At 43.0% G+C, this 21,878-nt stretch overlaps 1 protein-coding gene across 1 annotated transcript in view; it reads left to right on the top strand.

Annotated features, from left to right (window-relative positions):
• Nucleotides 1-12,615: 12,615 nt before the first annotated feature.
• Nucleotides 12,616-21,878, top strand: part of RNF32 (ring finger protein 32) — a gene marked incomplete at its 3' end in the record, with an annotated part of 39,009 nt that continues 29,746 nt past the window's right edge. Inside the window, 3 exon segments of the mRNA XM_082661883.1 lie at nt 12,616-12,737; nt 15,383-15,474; nt 16,255-16,537. Of these exon segments, the coding sequence (XP_082518009.1) occupies nt 15,460-15,474; nt 16,255-16,537 (298 nt within the window). The 5' untranslated portion in view covers nt 12,616-12,737; nt 15,383-15,459.

Genomic DNA, 21,878 nt, shown 5'->3' with positions numbered 1-21,878 from the left:
ATCTATGGTTAATTGATTTTTGACAAAGATGCCAAGACCATTCAATGGGGAAAGGATGGTGTCTTCCCAAAAAATGGTGCTGGGAAAAGTAGATATCCACATGCAAAAGAACGAAGTTGTGCCCTTGCTTTACACCATATACAAATAGTAAGTCAAAATAGATCAAATAACCAAAGGTAAGAGCTAAAACTATAAAATTCTGAGAAGAAAACATAGGGGACAATCTTCATGACATTGGATTTGGTGATGATTTCTTGGGTGTGACACCAAGAACACAAGCAACCAAAGAAAAACATAGATAAATTGGGCTTCCCTGGTGGCGCAGTGGTTGGGAGTCCGCCTGCCGATGCAGGGGACGTGGGTTCATGCCCCGGTCCGGGAAGATCCCACATGCCGCAGAGCAGCTGGGCCCGTGAGCCATGGCCGCTGAGCCTGCGCGTCCGGAGCCTGTGCTCCGCAACGGGAGAGGCCACAGCAGTGAGAGGTCCGCGTACCGCAAAAAAAAAAAACATAGATAAATTGGACCCCATCAAAATTTAAAATTCTGCCTATCAAAGGAGACTATCAAGGGAGTGAAAATGGGAGAAAATATTTGCCAATATATCACACGTGATAAAAGTTTCACTTCCAGAATATATAAAGAACTCCTAAAACTCAACAACAAATAGACAAGACAATTAAAAATGAGCAAATGACTTGAATAGACATTTCTCCAAAGATGATACACAAATGGCCACCAAGCACATGAAAAGATGCTCAGTGTCATTAGTCCTTACGGAAATGCAAATCAAAAACACAGCGAGACACCACCTTACAACAATTAGGATGGCGATAGTTTTTCTAAGTCAAAAACAGCAAGTGTTGGAGATAATGTGGAGAAACTGGACCCTTTGTATGTTGCTGGTAGGAAGTAAAATGGCGCAGCTGCTATATAAAACAGTTTGGCAATCACATAGACTTACCGTATGACATCAATTTCACTCCTAGTATATACACAAAAGAATTGAAAACACATAGTTGAACAAATGCATTTACATGCATGTTCACTATAGTGTCAGTGACATTAGCCAAAATGTGGGAACAGCCCAAACGTCTTAACAACAGATGAATGGGTACACAAATTGTGGCGTGTACACAGTAGAATATTATTGAGCCATAGAAAGGAATAAAGTACCGATACATACTACACCATGGATGAACCTCGAAAACATTACGACAAGTGAAAGAGATGAGGCATAAGAAGTCACGCAATGCATGATTCTATGTACATGAAATATCCAGAACAGAGTTAGAATGCAGCCTGGTGATCGCCAGGGGCTGGAGGAGGAGGGAACGGGCGTGGGAGTTTGTTTTCACCATGGAGTTACAGGAGCGTTTTGGAACTAGATGGAGGTGGTTGTTGCACAACATTTTGAAGATATTAAATGCCACTGAATTGTTCACTTTAAAGTGGTTAATTTGGGACTTCCCTGGTTGTGCAGTGGTTAAGAATCCGCCTGCCAATGCAGGAGACACGGGTTCAATCCCTGGTCCAGAAAGATACCATATGCCACGGAGCAACTAAGACCACGCACCACAACTACTGAAGCCCATGCGCCTAGAGCCCATGCTCCGCAACGAGAAGCCAACACAATGAGAAGCCTGTGCACCACAACGAAGAGTAGCCCCCACTCGCCGCAACTAGAGAAAGCCCGCGTGCAGCAACGAAGACCCAATGCAGCCAAAAACAAATAAAATAAAGTGATTAATTTATTCTATGTGAATTTCACCTAAGTAGTTTTTTAAATGATGAAGAAATAAAGACCTTTACAGACAAAAAAAAAAGAACTGAAGGAATTTGCTACCAGTAGATTTGCCTTGCAAGAAATGTTGAAAGAATTTCCTCAGAAAGAAAGAAAATGATATAGATCAGAAATTCAAATATACTTAAAGAAAAAAAGATTGTTAGAGAAGGAATAGATGAAAGCAAAACAAAATCTTTCATGTTCTTAACTGATCTAATAGATTTACTGTTCATTCAATATAATCAACAAAGAGCAATATATTGGGTGATTTATAGCTTATAGATATGTGAAATGGATGACAGCAGTGTTATAGGGATGGGAGAGGGGGTGGGTCTACTCCTATCCATGAAGCAGTATAGTGTTATTTGAAATTGGATTTATATTAGTTGCAAATGTATATGGTAAACTTTAAGGCAACCACTAAAATAATTTTTTAAAGCAGCATAATTGATATACTGAGAAAGGAGAGAAAATGAAACAACATAAAATGTTCAAGTAAAACCACAGAAGGCAGAAAAAGAGGAAAAGATAAAAAAGAAATAAAGAACAAGTGCAAAAAATAGAAAACACATGATAAATATTAATCCAGCTATATAAGAATCACTTTATATGTGAATGGTCTAAATACATTAATTAAAACACAGAGACTCACAAAGTGGATTAGAAAGCAAGCGTCAACTACATGTTGTTTAAAAGACACACACTTTATATAATAAAGACAATGCTAGATTAACAGTAAAGGGATGGAGAAAGATACACCATACCAGCACTAATCAAAAGAAAGCTGGAGAGGCCGTACTAAGTTCAGACAAATCCAACGTAAGAACAAGGATAATTATCAAAGAGAAAGACAGGCGTTACATAATGATAAAGGGGTCAATTCTACATGGAGACATAACTATCTTTAATGCATATGTACCTAACAACAGCGTCAAAATATGTGAGGTAAAATCTTACATATCTGCAAGAAGAAAGAGGTAAATCCACTGTTATAGGTGGAAACTTCAACAGCCTGCCCTCAGTAACTGACAGATCCAGCCAGCAGATCATTAAGGACATGGTTGAGCTGATCAGCATCATCGATCAACTGGATTTAACTGACATTTAAAGAATACTTCATTCAACAACAGCACAGCGTACATTCTCAAGTTCACATGGAATATTCATCAAGACAGACAACATTCTGGAATGAAACTAGATATCAATAACTGAAACATAGCTGGAAAATGCCAAAATATTTGAGGAATAAAATACACATTTCTACATAAGACATGAATCAAAAAGTCTCAAGAGATTTTTTTAAATATTTTAAACTAAATGAATATGAAAATACAATTTATCAAAAATTGTGGGATGCAGCAAAAGCAGTGCTTAAAGAAAAATTTATAGCATTGACTGCATATGTTAGAAAATAAGAAAATTCTAAATCAGTAATCTCAGCTTCTGCATTAGGAAACTAGAGGAAGAAGAGCAATAGAAACGTAAACCAAACAGAAGAAAAGAAATAATAAAAATTAGAGCAGAGGGCCTTCCCTGGTGGCGCAGTGGTTAAGAATCCGCCTGCCAATGCAGGGGACACAGGTTTGAGCCCTTGTCCAGGAAGATACCACATGCCATGGAGCAACTAAGCCCGTGCGCCACAACTACTGAGCCTGCGCTCTAGAGCCCACGAGCCACAACTACTGAAGCCCACGTGCCACAACTACTGAAGCCCGAGCACCTAGAGCCCATGCTCCGCAGCAAGAGAAGCCACCGCAGTGAGAAGCCCACGCACCGCAACAAGGAGCAGCCCCTACTCGCCCCAACTGGAGAAAGCCCGAGTGCAGCAACGAAGACCCAACGCAGCCATAAATAAATTTATTTTAAAAAATTAGAGCAGAAATCAATGAAATTGAAAACAGGAAAACAATAGAGAAAAATCAACAAGACCAAAGCTGGTACTTTAAAAAGATCAATAAAATTTATAAACCTCTAACCAAGGAAAGGAGAGAGAAGACAGAAATTGCTAATCAGAAATTTAAATGGAATTACCAATGGATCACTAACGACCCACTGGACATAAAAAATAGTAAAGGAATATTCTGAACAACTCTACACCCACAAATTTGATAACTTAAATCTAATGGACCAATTCCTTAAAAGATACAATGTAACAGAACTCATAAAAAGAGAAATAGATCATCTGAATAGGCCTATATTCAAGACAGTACCTTAACAACTAAAAACCTGCCAAAGCAATCAAGCAGCAGGTCCAGAGTGTTTCACTACCAGACTTTTAAGAACTCAGACAAATTCTCTACAATCTCATCCAGAAAAACAGAAGCATTACCCTGATACCCAAACTAGGTAAAGACATGAGAAGAAAGGAAGACTACAAACCACTATCCCTGCTGAAAACAGAGGCCAGTTCCTCAACAAATTATTAGCCAATAGAATCCAACAATGTAGGAAAAGAATTACACACATGACCAAGTGAAAGTTATTCCAGGTAGGCAAGGCTGGTTCAACATTTAAAAATCAGTTAATGTAATCCATCACCTCAACAGGCATCAAAAGAAAAAAAATCATATGATCCCATCAATAGACGCAGATAAAGCATATGACAAAATTCAACACCGATTCATTATAAAAACTCTTAGGGAACTAGGGATAGAGGAGAACTTCCTCAACTTGATAAAGAACGTCTGTGTAAAACCTACAGCTAACATCAGACTTAATTGTGAGAAATAGACGCTTTACCTGTCTGATGGGGAAGAAAAGCAAGAATGTCTCCTCATTCCACACCTGTTCAACATCATACTGAAAGTCCTATCTAATGCAAAAAGACAATAAAAGTAAATAATAAAAGTATACAGACTGGGAAGGAAGAACTAAAACTATATTTGTTCTCAGAAGACATCATTGTCTATATAGAAAATCCCAAAGAACTAGCAAAAAGAAAAAGAAAAGTCCTGGAACTAATAAGCAATTATAGCAAGGTTGCAGGATACACGGTTAATACACAAAAGTCAATCACTTTTCTGTATACCAGCAATGAACCAGTGGAATTTGAAATTAAAAACAGAAAACCATTTACATTAGCTCCAATAAAAATGATATACTTAAGTATAGATCTAATAAAATATGTATAAGACCTATGTATGGAAAATTACAAGACTCTGATGAAAGAAATCAAAGATCTAAACAAATGGAGAGATATTCCATGTCCATGGAGAGGAAGACAGTACGTTTAAAATATCATTTCTTCCCCAATTAGATCTATGGATACAACACAATCAAAATCCCAGCAAATTATTTTGTGGCAACCAACAAACTGATTCTACAGTTCATTTGAGAAGGCACAAGACCCAGAATAGCCCACACAGTACTAAAAAAGGAGAACAAAGTTCAAGCACTACCCCTCCCAACTTAAAAGACATATTATAAAGCTACAGTAATCAAGACAATGGGGCACTGGTGAAAGAATGGACAGATGCATGGGACAGAATAGAGAGCCCAGGGGGAAAAAAAAAAAAAGGGAATCTAGACACAGACCTTGTATCTTTCACAAAAGTTAACTCCAAATGGATAATACACCTAAATGTAAAGTGCAGAAGTATAAAATTTGTAGACGATAACCTGTGAGAAAATCTAGGTGAGCTTGGCTTTGGCAATGACTTCTTAATAACAACACCAAAAGCACAGTCCATGAAAGGAAAAAGTTGTAAAAGATGGACTTCATTAAAATTCAAAACTCTGCTCTGTCAAAGGCACTGTTAAGGGAATGAAAAAGACAAGACACAGACTGGGGGGAAATCTTTGCAAAACACATATCTAATCATGGACTTATATTCAAAATATACAAAGAACTTTTACTACTCAACAATAAGGTAACCTATTTTTTTAAATGGACAAAAAATCTGAACAGACACCTCACCAAGGCAAATGTACAGATAGCAAATAGGAATACTAAAAGATGCTCAACATCACCTGTCATAAGAGAACTGCAAATTAAAACAAAAATGAGATGCCACCACACACCTATCAAAAGGCTAAAATTCAAATAACTTACAATATCAAGTACTGATGGGCATGTGGAGCTGGTGGGGATTCAAAAGGTACACTTTGCGGGCTTCCCTGGCAGCGCAGTGGTCGAGAGTCCGCCTGCCGATGCAGGGGACACGGGTTCATGCCCCGGTCCGGGAGGATCCCACATGCCGCGGAGCGGCTGGGCCCGTGAGCCATGGCCGCTGAGCCTGCGCGTCCGGAGCCTGTGCTCCGCAACGGGAGAGGCCACAGCCGTGAGAGGCCCGCGTACCGCAAAAAAAACACACAAAAACAAAAGGTCCACTTTGGAAGACTACCTGGCAGTTTCTTACGAAGCTACACATAGCCTTCATATAATCCAGCAAAACCCAAATGAGTTGAAAACTGAGGTCCACACGAAAACTTGCACAGAAATGTTTACATCAGCTTTACTCACAATCGCCGAAACCTGGAAGCTACCACAGTGTCCTTCAGTAGGTGAGCGGTAAACAAACTTGGTACATCCAAACAATGGAATATTACTCGGCAATAAAAAGAGATGAGCTATCAAGCTATAAAAAGACATGAAGGAAACTTAAATGCATATTGCTAGTAGTGAAAGAAGCCAATCTGAACAGGCTACATACTGTATGATTCCAACTCTGTGAAATTCTGGAAAAGGCAAAACCATAGACAGTACAAAGATCAGTGGTTGCCCGAGGTTCTGGGGGAAGGAAGGGAGAGATTTTTAGGGCAGGGAAATTCTGTGAATGATACTGTGATCGTGGACACCTGATGTTATGCGATTGTCAAAACATTTACGACTGTACAAAAAGAGGAGTGATTTCTTAAACTATACACTTCAGTTAATCAGAAGGTATCAACCCTGGTTGGTTGATTGGGACAAATACAGCATTACAAATGCAAGATGTTAATAACGGGCAGCTGTACAGAAATGCTCTGTATTACGCGCTTATAATATATTCAGCGTCAAGGACCGTGGTGAGACAGGCAGGAGTAAAATGTGCATCGAGTGGGACTCAGAACGTTCTCCAGGTAGATTGACATACTGAATATGTGAGGAGGAAGTGGAGGAGGTTACACTAGGAAGAACCGCTCTGACCCTGCCTCCAGCCTATCAGCACAGAGCTCAGAGCCTTGGCCGATGGGCAAACTCAATCCGTGTGGACCAAATGTATTAAGAAGCCATACGTTCCCACCGCTAGTCTCCAAGAATTTGTCTCTGCTGTAATAGTGGAAAAAACTCCTCCTCAACCAGGAGACAAACTCCAACTACCAGTTCTAGGTTTTGGACACTTTCCCTGTGCAGCAAAGAAGAACACACCTGACTCCATATTGAATCTAAACCTTGCGCCCAGTGGCCTGTGCTCGGTCATGCTGGCTCTGCACCTTTTGTAAAAGAAGGTTGCCTAGAGCCTGAAATATATATTGTACATAATAGCCCTTTCTCAATGCTCTGCCTCCCAGGCTTGACCTTTAAAGGTGTAACACTTTCCATTTATGTAGAGGTAAAAAGTGTCAGAACGGAAAATAACAATTCTCTTGCTGGAGGTTTAAAGGAACCCTGTGAACAAAGGATTCTGGCACCAAGAAGTCGTCAACAACCCCTCCTCTTTTAGCAAAACCGAAGCCTGAATGCTAACTTGGGTACAATGGTTCTTGGGACACGAGTCCGCCATCTTCTCAGTCTGCTGGCTTTCTGAATAGTCACCATTCCTGGCCCCAAGACCTTGTCTCTGGATTTATTGGTCTGCTGTGCGGGGAGCAGTATGCGCTTGGACTCAGTAGCACCTGCATTGCTCCTACACAGACAAAATATAGTATAAGATTTCCCCCCTCATATAAGTGTTTCCCGTTAAATAGCCGGCCCTTCCTGTCTTTGGCTGCCCCTCCTTTGAGATGTGTGGGCACCATCACCCTCCTTGTCACAATGTTGATGCCTGGATCTCTAAACTATAGCACCACACAGGAGGCTTCTTTCTTCAGCACCGTGGAGAACAGAACACGGCGTGCTAGTTCCAGGCACACCTGTGTCCTCTGTGCAACTCGGCAAAGCAGCCAGACCCAGCTTGTCCTCTCCATGTGCATCTAATTTCCTCTCAGTTCCTTTTGTAAGGCCAACTGGCCCGAGGCAGGGGAACACAATCAGATTCACAGGTTGCATCAGACCGAAATTCTCCGGACCACCCAGTTCCAGAAACTGCCCTGGAGACATTCCGGACCACCCAGTTCCAGGAACTGACCTGGGGACTTTGAACCCAGCCCAGCCTTCCCGCCTTTCGAGGGGCGGGACTAACGGTCCCCCGGGATACCCGAAAAGACCACCAAATAAGGAATACCCTGCACCCTCCCAGATTCACCCACACCCCTTTCCCTTCTTCCCCTATAAAATCTTGCCCAACCCTCGCCCGGGCGCGACTTCTCTGGCCCCTTTCTCTCGGACCAGTGAACCTCGCCCGGGAGCGCTCCCTAATAAAGCTCACTTGAAGCTTTCCTGTTTCGCGGTGCCGTTTGTTAAGATCCGACCTTACACCTTTCTCTTCAGACCATTCCCAGAACATCCAATGCATGTTTCTGAAATTCTAAAATATATTAATCATGCAAGTGTAAGCAGATAGGGTAGGGGGACCCCAGAGAAAGGGAACAGGCATCGTTTTCTAGACATAAGAGAAGCCACTTTGGGCCTGAGCCATTTTGTGATCTAAGCCTGGCCACAATGCTTGCCTTTGAACAGGTCTCAGTAATGACTGACCTTAAGGGAAGTGAGGGCCAAAGGAAAAGCAGTCAAGAAACAATAGTTCACGGCTTCCCTGGTGGCGCAGTGGTTGAGAGTCCGCCTGCCGATGCGGGGGACACGGGTTCGTGCCCCGGTCCGGGAGGATCCCACATGCCGCGGAGCGGCTGGGCCCGTGAGCCATGGCCGCTGAGCCTGCGCGTCCGGAGCCTGTGCTCTGCAACGGGAGAGGCCACAGCAGTGAGAGGCCCGCGTACCGCCAAAAAAGTTTAAAAATTTTTTAAAAAAAGAAACAATAGTTCAGCCATAAAACAGAGCTCCTCCTCGAGGGACGTACATAACAATGTGATACAGTCATCGAGTTCTGCAGAAATTAAGGCCCCCACCAGGTACAGGATGGGATGATGACACTGACGCTCAAAGAGCATGACTCTGATAAACTAAAGCTTGGACTCTGTCAACCTTCGCCCCAATTCAGTGCTGACTTCTCCTCTGCTCAAGCCCCTTCATGAATATGCAAGTACCCTTAGCTTAAAACTTCCCCAACTTTGCTGTTTGGGGAGACACCACTTTGGAAAAGATCCCCAGCGTTCTCCTTACTTGCTGCAAGTACAGGAAGTCCCCTACATATGAAACTTCAAGTTGCGAACTTTCAAAGATGCAGACATGCGTTCACATGTCCAATCACGTAAGTTAGTTCACGTGTCTGGCATTATCTGTAAACGTTGGGTACCTAGGCTAACTTCGTTGGACTTACAAATTGGAACTCATTCGTATGCAGGAGACTTTCTGGAATAAGTCCTTTCTTCTCCTGCTCTTTGGCTTGGTTGTGTCTTTTGGCTCAAGACCCACCGAGAGGTGAACCCAGTTTTCAGGTGACATGAGTGCTTCCATAAAGGGCACTGGACAGTACTTTGGAAAATGCACTCGGGATTTTCAGAGGATGCAAACACACTCTACATACGGCAATCTCTTAAGCCCATCTTGAAACAAACAAACAAAAACGCTAGAAGCGTAACTACACATCACTGACAGCATGCTTTTGGGAGTGAGACAGGTGGGTTACACAAGTTATTGAACCCTTCCCATCCAAGAATGTCACACTCTGATGATGGACAGAACACTCTATCTGGAGGAGGGTGAGGAACATGGTCCTCATAACATCTTCAAATAACAATCATGTCAGCTATGCTTTCTGTCAAGAATTACAAAGTAATAATTGCAAGACTAAGTTTTTAAGCAAATGCCTGCAGAAAAATATTCTGTGTAGCTAAGAAGAAAGACCCATTTCTTTAGGATAGAAAACATGCAGGTAGTAAAACTGTCCTGAAATTTTAAACACGTGGACAGAGGGAAGGAATTTTTAAAATGGGAATTTTTCTTAGATGCTTACGTTCAATAAAAATACCTTAAAATGGATACAAAGATTAGCAGGCCCTGGGCTAAGCAGGTCACATGCGTATGCCGTCTTAAGCCCACCAGAGCCTTAAGGTGGTAATAATATACCTATTTGTCATTTGAATTCTTCCCATTACAAGTAACAGAAAACCAGACTTCAACTGGCTGAAGCATAAAGGGAATTTATTCACTCAGGTAAGTGGAAAGACTCAGAGCTGGGCTACCTTCAGGGCTTAAACTATCTCACCAGGGCTTGGACTCTGTCCAAATCTCTGCCACTTCCTGTATAATCCTCCTTCGGAGGTTCACGATGGCCCCCAACAGCTTCAGGCTCTCACCTTGTAATGACAAGATAGCCAGCACAGCTGCAGTTTCACGTCTTTTCTTGTTTCTACATTCAGTAGGAAGAATTAAAGGAATTTTCCAGTAGCTGCCACAAATATACTGAGTCCATCTGATCCGCCCCACTAGGTCCTATGCTCATTCCAATTACAGTAAGTCCTCTACATACGAACCTTCAAGTTTCGAACTTTCAGAGATGCGAACGTGCGTTCACACGTCCAATCACGTAAGGTAGTTCACGTGTCTGGTGGACGTGGTCACATGCGTGCATCCTCTACAAGGGGCTGTGCTTTTGTGTACGTCACTGTACAGTACTGTATAGAGTAGAGCAGTACAGTACCTTTATTTCTAGCCCAGGATGTCCAGAAGCAAGCGTAAAAGCAGCGGTGATGTAGCTGGTACTGCTAAGAAGAGATTCGCGACGCAGGAAATGGCAAGGGGATTTTCTTTATTTGAGGAGGCACTGTGAGTTTTTGAGGGACAGGACCCAAACGTAGAACGGCACACGAAGGTTGCAGCAGCCCTTCAGAATGCAATCCAGTGCTACCGCGTCACCTATGACGAGAAAAACAGAGCTACTACCCAGACATCACTGGATCGTTTTTTCAGGAGGGTAGATAGAATTGAATCCAGCAAGGAACCAGAACCTGTGCCATCAGCATCCAGCGTGAGCGACACTGCAGCTGCCGTCCGTCCCCTATTGATGATCCTTCAGCTCTACCGTCTCCCACCTCCTCTCCCTCCTCCAGTCAGTAACTCTTCTTGCCTGTTCACTGGATGCCAGCCCCTGTGTGTCACCTGTTGTTCTGTACTACTGTACTTTTCAAGGTATTGTACTATAAGATTGAAAACATTTTCTTCATTCTTTGTTTTTTATGTATTCTTTATGTGAAAAGTATTATAAACCTATTACAGTACTATATAGCCGATTGTGTTAGTTGAGTACCTAGGCTAGCTCTGTTGGACTTACACACTGGACTTATGAACACACTCTCAGAATGGATCTCGTTCATATGTAGGGGACTTACTGTGAGTCACTATGGCCAGGGCACTGAGATTTTCTGATGAGCTGAAGCTGGGCATATGTTCCATCCCAGGACTGAAGCATCCCCAGGACAACTGGTGGAGAAGGGCTCGTGGATACTGAGGGGAGAAGTAAGAAATGTCCCCTTTACACATAGAACCCAAAAGTAAGATCTACCTATCTGAATCCAAAGCTTTCCCACTCTTTCCTCTGTGCTGAGTCACAAAACAAAAGGTCCTGAGGACTAGTGACCCTTACTTGTCTCCTAGACCCATCACCAACTGGAATGTAAATCAAGATTACAATATTTGTCGGAAAAGTTTGAAATATTATGTGAAAGATTATGAACTTCATTATGAATTTAATTTGGCTTTATCAAAAAATTTTACCTTGTTTTTAGTCTGTTTCAACAAACTTCCAAATAGGAGTGGCCATCTTAGAAAATTTAATTCCATTAGGAAAAAAATTATCTTCAATAAAGCTTCAGATTATCTTGTTTCATCAGTGTATCATTTACTCCAATGTACATCAAAAACTTTAACTTCTAGGCCTTTAACAATCAATGACCTATTTCCAATCAACATGGTAACTTCTTTAGACCTCACTTTCAGAGAAGTGAAAAAAAAAAGAACTATTTGCATTTTGTATTTTTTCTCTGTACTTTCAGCTGAACTTCATTTCAATAAAAGTTTAAATAGCACAGCTGAGTCACTGTCTCAACAAACTTCTATTGGCCTCTGCGTTGTGCCGCGATGAAGCGTTAGCGACTGGATTTAAGCTTACCTCCGTCAACTAAAAAATTCAAATATAGGAAACAATGGTTTTCGGACACTGGACAACGGGCAGTGCAGGATGTGATGCTTAAAGAAGGGAAAGGAAGTGGGCCAGGCGTGTCCAGGCTACACCCGAGGCAGGGCCAGCGGCCTGGCTTTCTGGGCAGTCAGGGCTCCAGGACCCGCAGCAGGGCGCGCTCCGGGCGCCGAAATCTGGCGAGCGCTAAGCGAAGGAAACCACGGAGCCGGGGAACTCGACGACGCGCCCCACGTGCGTCCGCACCCCACGTGCGTCCCACCCCGCACTCCACACTCCGCCCCCGACACTTGCGCGAGCGCGCGCGGCGGCGAGCATGCGCGGCGCGGCCCTGTGCGGCGCGCAGCAGATGAGCATGCGCGGTGTAAAAGCACCGCCCAAGCGATAGAGGCTTCTGCACTATGGTCAGGGCAGAGCCGGTGAGCATGCGCAGTGTGGCTGCACGAAGGGCGGGACCTGCGAGCATGCGCACTGTGGCAGAGCCGCAGCGGGCTTCCGGAAAATGGTGCTCAGCGTGGGGCAGGACTGGGCCGTTGAGCATGCGCGCTGGCGTGTGACCGGAGCGGCGGCGGTTGCTAGGCAACAGCGAGCCGCAGAGGTGGAGGGCGTCGGCCGCGGTGTGTGTGCAGAGGGCGGGGTCGGTTCCGCTGCGGTGGAACCGCAGGTGGAGGGTGCGGCCCCGGGTGGAGTAGGGTGGAGAGGTGGGATGGGTTGGGGAGGGCAGGGGAGGGGGCGCCCTGGAGGCGGGAGCGGCCGGGACTGTCCTGTGCAGACCCAAAGGTCCTCGGGTCCCCAGGGCAGCCCGCCTACTCCGTGGCCATCCCTTGGGAGGGCCTAGAACGGTCACTGAGAACCACAACCAGCCCGTTACTGAAAGGGGGCCCACGGTTAACATATGCAGTTGACCCTTGAACGAGGATGTGAACTGCGGGGCCCACCTGCAGGCCATACCCGGATTTTCTTCAGTAAATACGTACCGCAGTGCTACACTCTCCCTGGCGGAGGACGGGGGTCGGGTGGAGGCTGATTCTGGGACTTGAGCATCCGGGGGTTTTGGTGAAAACCGGCGGGTCCTGGAACCAGTCCCACGGATACCCAGGGACAGGAGGACTGTCATTCTACAACTGTTTCTGTGCTTCTGGCCAACCTGGGTGGAATCTCATCAAAAATGTAAAACAAGGAATTCCTAAGTTATAAAACCTGGCAACACAGTGTGTCCAATTGTCTTTTAAAAACTTTCTCTGGTGTTCCTGTGTTTTTAACTAGCATGTTTATAAATTAGCTTAAAGTCACTTAGACAAATCGGTAACAATTTTGCCACCACAGTGGTATCTTTTTACCAAGCACTACCTCTTTTAACTGTTAACAATGGAATTTACGAAGAAAAAATATTCCTGTTAATTTTAGCTCTTAATACTGGGTAAGGATTAAGTTTCTAACCGTACTGCTGCCACAGACTAATTATATAATTTTGGAGGAGTCAGTAATCTCTGGATATGTTTTCTCCTTTTAAAATGAAGTTGGACTAAATAGTTGAAAATAGTTTCTAATGTTGAAATTTAACGACACTATAGGACTTACAAGGGGCACAGTTTTTAAAAGCTCTTGATGTTAAGCCCAGTGGCTTACAGTGTAGACACTTGAGATAAAATTGTCGACTGCAGATAGCTAGCTATGATTATTAAACAATTTTTAGGATGATGCAAACTATATTCTGCCAGGTTGTAGGCATTTTGAAAGTAGAAGATTCTGTTAGTGATCTTTCAGCATTTTAAATACCTTCTACCATTTCTTCAGCCTAGACTGTTGTGATGAAATATTAGATGGAAACTCCTTCATTCTCCTCTTGATGCCAGAATTGAAGGGGAACGGGGTTGCCGTAGAAGCTGTCACCTCACTGCTAAGGGGTCTTGGGGATCTCACAGACTCCTTTCCACTGTGCTTGCTTTCCTCATTCTGCACTCACCCCTTAGGAAGCTCATTCTGTGGGACTAACTGAATGTAGGTGTTGATCCTGAGATACATGTTTGGGATTAATTTGTCTCTTGTCTTACAATCAAGCCCTCAGCAGTACTCCCTAATTACTCCAGCAGTTTACTGTTCCTCCCTATCCCAATATATTTTGTACTCTTGTCTTCATAAGATATACCCTTGTCTAAAAACTAAAAGGGCCAATTCCAAATTCTTCCACCAGCTTTGTGTGTGTGTGTGTGGCTGCGTTGGGTCTCCATTGCTGCGCGCAGGCTTTTCCCTAGTTGCGGCGAGCGGGGGCTACTCTTTGTTGCGGTGCGTGGGCTCCTCATTGCAGCGGCTTCTCTTGTTGCGGAGCACAGGCTCTAGGCGTGCGGGCTTCAGAAGTTGTGACACGTGGACTCAGTAGTTGTGGCTCGTGGGCTCTAGAGCGCAGGCTCAGTAGTTGTGGCACGTGGGCTTAGTTGCACCACTGCATGTGGGATCTTTCCAGACCAGGGCTTGAACCCGTGTCCCCTGCATTGGCAGGAGGATTCTTAACCACTGCGCCAGCAGGGAAGCGCCTTTCCATCAGCTCTGAAGGGAACTGGATCAAGCGTAACTGTTTACAGAGTGTCTTCCGTGTAGAAGGACCTATTTTAGATACTTTACAAAGGTTGTCTCATTTAATCCTAGCAGTAACCCTGCAAGGAGAGCGTTATTATATCTGTCTTGAGGTGGGGGAACAGACTCAGATATGCTGCGTATCTTGTATAAACAGGTAGAGCAAGATTAGAAGCCATGTATGTCTCTGTTGTGGACAGAGTGAAGTCAGACAGTATTCCTCTTACATCCCAGAGCATCCACTGTTCCCTTCTCTAAAACATAAACACCTGCTGAGTTCTGGAGTGCCTGTGCTTTTCTTGTACCTGTGGGGTAGCATGTTCATTGCCTGCTCTCTGTCCTTCAAATCCCTGTTTTAATCTTATCCCTTTAAGAGGTATTTCACTTACATTCTCTGATCTTTGTAGTCTGAAATTTTGTTGTATTCACGTATAGGCACATTATATTTAGCAACAGATTGTTCTCATTCATATTAATAGGTTCCCTCCAACTATCAGGAGACCTGCTTGAGGACAGGTGAATCGAGTCACGACCGGCTTGAGTTCCTCTGGGATCAGAGCAGAGAGCTGAGTGCTGTGCTGGTGCGCACTCATCATCATCAGTTAGACTCTCCATATCGCTCTTCCCCGTAAACGTCATCGGAGATTTTAGGTACACCCTAACGTTGGCTTTCTGTTGGCTTTATTACAGTACAAGAATCAAAAGACTGGGATATGAAATGATGATACACTTTGATATAGCCAAGAAACCACTTCTCCTGGGCCAGCATGTCAAAAAATAAGGTACAAAATCCTTTTTAAAACATACACATTGTTTTACTCATGAATATAGATAGATAGATAGATAGATAGATTTTTTTTTTTTTGTGGTACGCGGGCCTCTCACTGCTGTGGCCTCTCGTGCTGCGGAGCGCAGGCTCTGGACGCGCAGGCTCAGCGGCCAAGGCTCACCGGCCCAGCCGCTCCGCGGCACGTGGGATCTTCCCGGACCGGGGCACGAACCCGCGTCCCCTGCATCGGCAGGCGGACTCTCAACCACTGCGCCACCAGGGAAGCCCCACTCATGAATATATTTTAATTCAGCTATTTGAAAGTATAAAAAATAGTTTGCAAACCTTGCTTCAGTGAGGAACTGTCAGCTGTAGTACTTGGTGTAAGCATCTCTTAGCTGCATGGAAATTGTATTTTGTATAAGTTTTCACTAAAAAAGCATACACGTAAATGCAAGTTTCTCTTTAGTGTAACAGAAGTAAGCTTTGCCTGGAGTCTAATTATAGTGAAACAGAATGTGCTCAGGCACGCACAGCTTATATACGTCAGAATACATTTATTCATATTACGATTAAGGCCTTAGTAATTAAGTGAAAAGATGTTACTATGTCGTTAGCATAAATGGTGAGACTGGGCTTTGCTCCCCTGACCTGGGTAATGCTGGGTGAAGCATCCTTTACTACTGGATTTGGTCTGGTGTGGCATCCAGGTTGACTGTTAGAGCATAAGCTTTCCTGTAAATGGTACATTCGATAATGTTCTGCATGTAAGGCTTTTTTCCCCACTTTCTAGGGTCATTCATCTAAACAGGATAACTTAGCAGTCACTGCAGTGGCTTTACAAGATCACATGTTACGTGATCTTCAACTTGGAAATCTTTCAATAGCAGATCATTCTAAGACAAAGGACAAATGTACAAATGTACATTCTTGGACAGAGAACAGATCCAAGTCTCTAAAAAGAAATACAAAAGCAACAATAGATACTGGACTTAAAAAAACCACACAAGGCCCTAAAGCGGAAGATCCAGAAAAAGAATACGTTCTTGATCCAAAACCACCACCACTAACTTTAGGTAAGCGAATCTTCATTCATATTTTGACTTATTAGACCTAAAGAATCTGGTTGAGATTAATAGTACCATTTTCTCTGGTACAGAAATTATTTTAACTTATGATCTTACAGAAAGATATGTCTGTACTGAAGTTTAAAAGTGATAATGGGGCCAATTTGAGTAAGAAAATGAAGATAGTAATGATAAGTAGAGTAAGAATCAGTAAAACAGAATAAAGTAGATATCCATTAATCTACAGTGACATAAATAAATAACTGAAGAAATAAATAAGTAATGGGAAAGGCTCTTTCTTACAGTAGAATGACAAATATAAGTATAGTAGACCAGAACTAGAAATAGAAAATCACCATGTGGTAAAGAGCACACTGATAACAACCATCTGAGGACGCTGGAACTAGCAGGGGAGTCGCGTTGAGACACAGGTCGGGGCACAGCCTCATGGCATTACCCCGGGGACCAGCTCACCACAGGAGAAGCGCCAGCACCTTTACCAAGTGACAAAGTCCAACGCCAGGCTCTCAGAAAGACGCAGATCCCTCCTAGGGCGTTCTCGCCAAAGATGCATCTCCAAATGTAACTCTGAGGAAAACTTAGATGACCCAGGTGGAAGGACATTCTACACAGTTCCTGGCCAGTGCTCTGCAAAAGCGTCAAGAGAAGCAAATAAAGACTGAGGTGCTGTCCCAGATCCTGGGAGGCCAAGGGGACAGGCCAACTGAGCCCTGTGAGTGATCAGGGTCAGAACAAAACGACGTCAGTGAGACAAGAACGACATCCTGCGGGGAGTATAGATTAACCAAGAGCGTTGGATCAACACAAATCGCTAGATTGGACCACTGCACTCAGGGCGTGTAAACTGTGAGCGTCTGGGGAGGCCGAGTGCAAGGCACATGAGGGTTCTTTACACGGTTTTACAACCGTTTACAAGTCCGAGATTATTTTAAACTGCAAAGTTAGGAAAAGAAAAGGTTTTGATTTTTATTTCTTATTTTTTTTTTTAGCAAGGGAGGCTGGGAAGTAAGGTCCAGCTGTGTGCCCAGGAGGAGGGGAACAGGCTGGTGAACATGAGCTAGCTTCTGCCATAGATTCAAAGGATAAAAAGTGTTTATCCCTGTGAAGAACAGAGGAAGAATGTTCTTGATGGAGGAGAAGACAGAGGCAGGGCTCTGAGGCAAGAGACCTGGGGCACTTGAGGAGCTGAAATACTGAAATAAGAACAGAGTGGCGGAGCCTGGTGAGCCGGGGTGGAGGAGACCGGGAGAGCAGGGAAGAAACGCGAGGGGTCGGATGAGGAGAGGGGCTTGAGGTTTTAAAATTTTTCTTGTGGTAAAATATACATTACATCTGCCCACTCTCACCACTATTATTCAACATATGTTTGGAAGTCTTAGCCACAGCAATCAGAGAAGAAAAATAAAACGAATCCAAATCGGAAAAGAAGAAGTAAAGCTGTCACTGTTTCCAGATGACATGATACTATACATAGAGAATCCTAAAGATGCTACCAGAAAACAACTAGAGCTAATCAATGAATTTGGTAAAGTAGCAGGATACAAAATTAATGCACGGAAATCCCTTGCATTCATATACACTAAGGATGAAAAATCTGAGAGTGAAATTATGGAAACTCTACCATTTACCATTGCAATAAAAATAATAAAATACCTAGGAATAAACCTACCTAAGGAGACAAAAGATCTGTATGCAGAAAATTATAAGACATTGATGAAAGACATTAAAGATGATACAAATAGTTGGAGAGATATACCATGTTCTTGGACTGGAAGAATCAACATTGTGAAAATGACTATACTACCCAAAGCAATCTACAGAGTCAATGCAACCCCTATCAAATTACCAATGGCATTTTTCACAGACTAGAGCAAAAAATTTCAGAATTTGTATGGAAACACAAAAGACCCTGAATAGCCAAAGCAATCTTGAGAAAGAAAAATGGAGCTGGAGGAATCAGGCTCCTGGACTTCAGACTATACTACAAAGCTACAGTCATCAAGACAGTATGGTACTGGCACAAAAACAGAACTATATATCAATGGAACAGGATAGAAAGTCCAGAGATAAACCCACGCACATATGGTCACCTTATCTTTGATAAAAGAGGCAAGAATATACAGTGGAGAAAAGACAGCCTCTTCAATAAGTGGTGCTGGGAAAACTGGACAGATACATATAAAAGAATGAAATCAGAACACTCCCTAACACCATACACAAAAATAAACTCAAAATGGATTAAAGACCTAAATGTAAGGGCAGGCACTATCAAACTCTTAGAGGAAAACATAGGCAGAACACTCTATGACATAAATCACAACAAGATCCTTTTTGACCCACCTCCTAGAGAAATGGAAATAAAAACAAAAATAAACAAATGGGACCTAATGAAACTTCAAAGCTTTTGCACAGAAAAGGAAACCATAAACAAGATGAAAAGACAACCCTCAGAATGGGAGAAAATATTTGCAAATGAAGCAACTGACAAAGGATTAATCTCCAAAATTTATAAGCAGCTCATGCAGCTCAATAACAAAAAAACAAACAACCCAATCCAAAAATGGGCAGAAGACCTAAACAGACATTTCTCTAAAGAAGATATACAGACTGCCAACAAACACATGAAAGAATGCTCAACATCATTAATCATTAGAGAAATGCAAATCAAAACTACAATGAGATATCATCTCACACCAGTCAGAATGGCCATCATCAAAAATCTAGAAACAATAAATGCTGGACAGGGTGTGGAGAAAAGGGAACACTCTTGCACTGCTGGTGGGAATGTGAATTGGCACAGCCACTATGGAGAACAGTATGGAGGTTCCTTAAGAAACTAAAAATAGAACTACCATATGACCCAGCAATCCCACTACTGGACATATACCCTGAGAAAACCATAATTCAAAAAGAGTCATGTACCAAAATGTTCATTGCAGCTCTATTTACAATAGCCAGGAGATGGAAACAACCTAAGTGTCCATCATCGGATGAATGGATAAAGATGTGGCACATATATACAATGGAATATTATTCAACCATAAAAAGAAACGAAATTGAGCTATTTGTAATGAGGTGGATGGACCTAGAGTCTGTCATACAGAGTGAAGTAAGTCAGAAAGAGAAAGAAAAATACCATATGCTAACACATATATATGGAATTTAAGAGAAAAAAAATGTCATGAATAACCTAGGGGTTAGACAGCAATAAAGACACAGACCTACTGGAGAATGGACTTGAGGATATGGGGAGGGGGAAGGGTAAGCTGTGACAAAGCGAGAGAGTGGCATGGACATATATACACTACCAAGTGTAATACTGATAGCTAGTGGGAAGCAGCCGCATAGCACAGGGAGACCAGCTCCGTGCTTTGTGACCACCTAGAGGGGTGGGATAGGGATGGTGGGAGGGAGGGAGGTGCAAGAGGGAGGAGATATGGGGATGTACGTATATGTATAACTGATTCACTTTGTTATAAAGCAGAAACTAACACACCATTGTAAAGCAATTATACTCCAATAAAGATGTTAAAAAAAAAAGAGAAAAAAAATATACATAACATCAAATTTACCATTTCAACCATTTTTAAGCACACAGTTGAGTAGCATTAAGCGCATTCCCACTGTTGAGCGACCATCGCCGCTGTCCGGCTCCAGGACGTTTTCATCTTCCCAAACTCTGTCCCCGCCCCCAGCCTTGGGCAACCGCGAATTCACTTTGTGTCTCTACGAATCTGACTGCTTTAGGAGCCGCGTATAAGAGCAGTCATACGATACTTGTGCTTTTGTGCTTATTGCTTTTAGCATAACATCTCCAAGGTCCGTTCATGTTGTAGCACTATCAGAATTTCATTCTTGTTTAGGATGGAATACCATTCCATTACCTGCATATAGCACATTTGGTTTATCCATTCCATCAATGGACACTTGTTTCTCCCTTTCGGTTACTGTGAATAATGCTGCTGTGAACATTGGTGTAGAAATATCTGCTTGAGTTCCTGCTTTCAGTTCTTTGGCGAATACACCAAGAGGAGGAGTTGCTGGATCATATGGTAATTCTATATTTAATTTTTTGATGAAGCACCATGAAGTTTTCAGTGATGCTGGGTATGGAAAGTAAGTTTGGCTGGGACTTGCGTCCGAAGCCAGGTGATGGATGGCAGAGGAGCTGAAGGCCTGTGGGCAGGAGCTGAACCACGAAGAGGGAGCCTGAGGTTGCTGCAGTGCCCAGTGGACACTTTATCATTCTCCCCAGAACTGCTAACAGTGCTAGTTCTGTCCTAGACACGGCATCTCACAGGAGAGGCACAGGCTTGGAGAATGTGACAGTGATTTAGTGACTGTCTTCCATGTGCAGGTACAGTTTACAGAAATGATCGAGCAGCCTTGGAACAGTCACCTGAGCAGGGTAGATGCAAATTAGACATCAGGAAGAGAATCCCAATTTGGAGTAAATGAGTCATTCTTTCAGGAGCTCTTATTTTAAAAATCTAATTATTATGCATATTAGTTACTAATGAGGTTGGACCACATGCTCTTTTTTTTTTTAATGTCTTTATTGGAGTATAACTGCTTTACAATGGTGTCTTAGTTCCTGCTTTATAAAAAAGTGAATCAGCTATACATATATCCCCATATATCCTCCCTCTTGCATGGTCACAAAGCACTGAGATGGTCTCCCTGTGCTACGCAGCTGCTTCCCACTAGCTATCCACTTTACATTTGGTAGTGTATATATGTCCATGCCACTCTCGCACTTCGTCCCAGCTTACCTTTCCCCCTCCCCATGTCCTCAAGTCCATTCTCTACGTCTGCATCTTTATTGCTGTCCTGCCCCTAGGTTCTTCAGAACCTTTTTTTTTTTAATTCCATATATATGTGTTAGCATACAGTATTACTCAATTTCATTTCTTTTTATGGCTGAGTAATATTCCATTGTATATATGTGCCACATCTTCTTTATCCATTCATCTGTCATGGACACTTAGGTTGCTTCCATGTCCTGGCTATTGTAAACAGAGCTGCAATGAACATTTTGGTACATGACTCTTTTTGAATTATGGTTTTCTCAGGGTATATGCCCAGTAGTGGGATTGCTGGGTCATATGGTAGTTCTGTTTTTAGTTTTTTAAGGAACCTCCATACTGTTCTCCATAGTGGCTGTATCAATTTACAGTCCCACCAACAGTGCAAGAGGGTTCCCTTTTCTCCACACCCTGTCCAGCATTTATTGTTTGTAGATTTTTTGATGATGGCCATTCTGACTGGTGTGAGATGATATCTCATTGTAGTTTTGATTTGCATTTCTCTAATGATTAATGATGTTGAG

Source organism: Grampus griseus (genome assembly GCF_964374135.1).
Source record: "Grampus griseus genome assembly, chromosome: 9".
Lineage (NCBI taxonomy): Eukaryota > Metazoa > Chordata > Mammalia > Artiodactyla > Delphinidae > Grampus > Grampus griseus.
The sequence above is the reverse complement of the archived record's forward strand: the minus strand, read 5'-3'. Positions and strand labels throughout refer to the sequence as shown.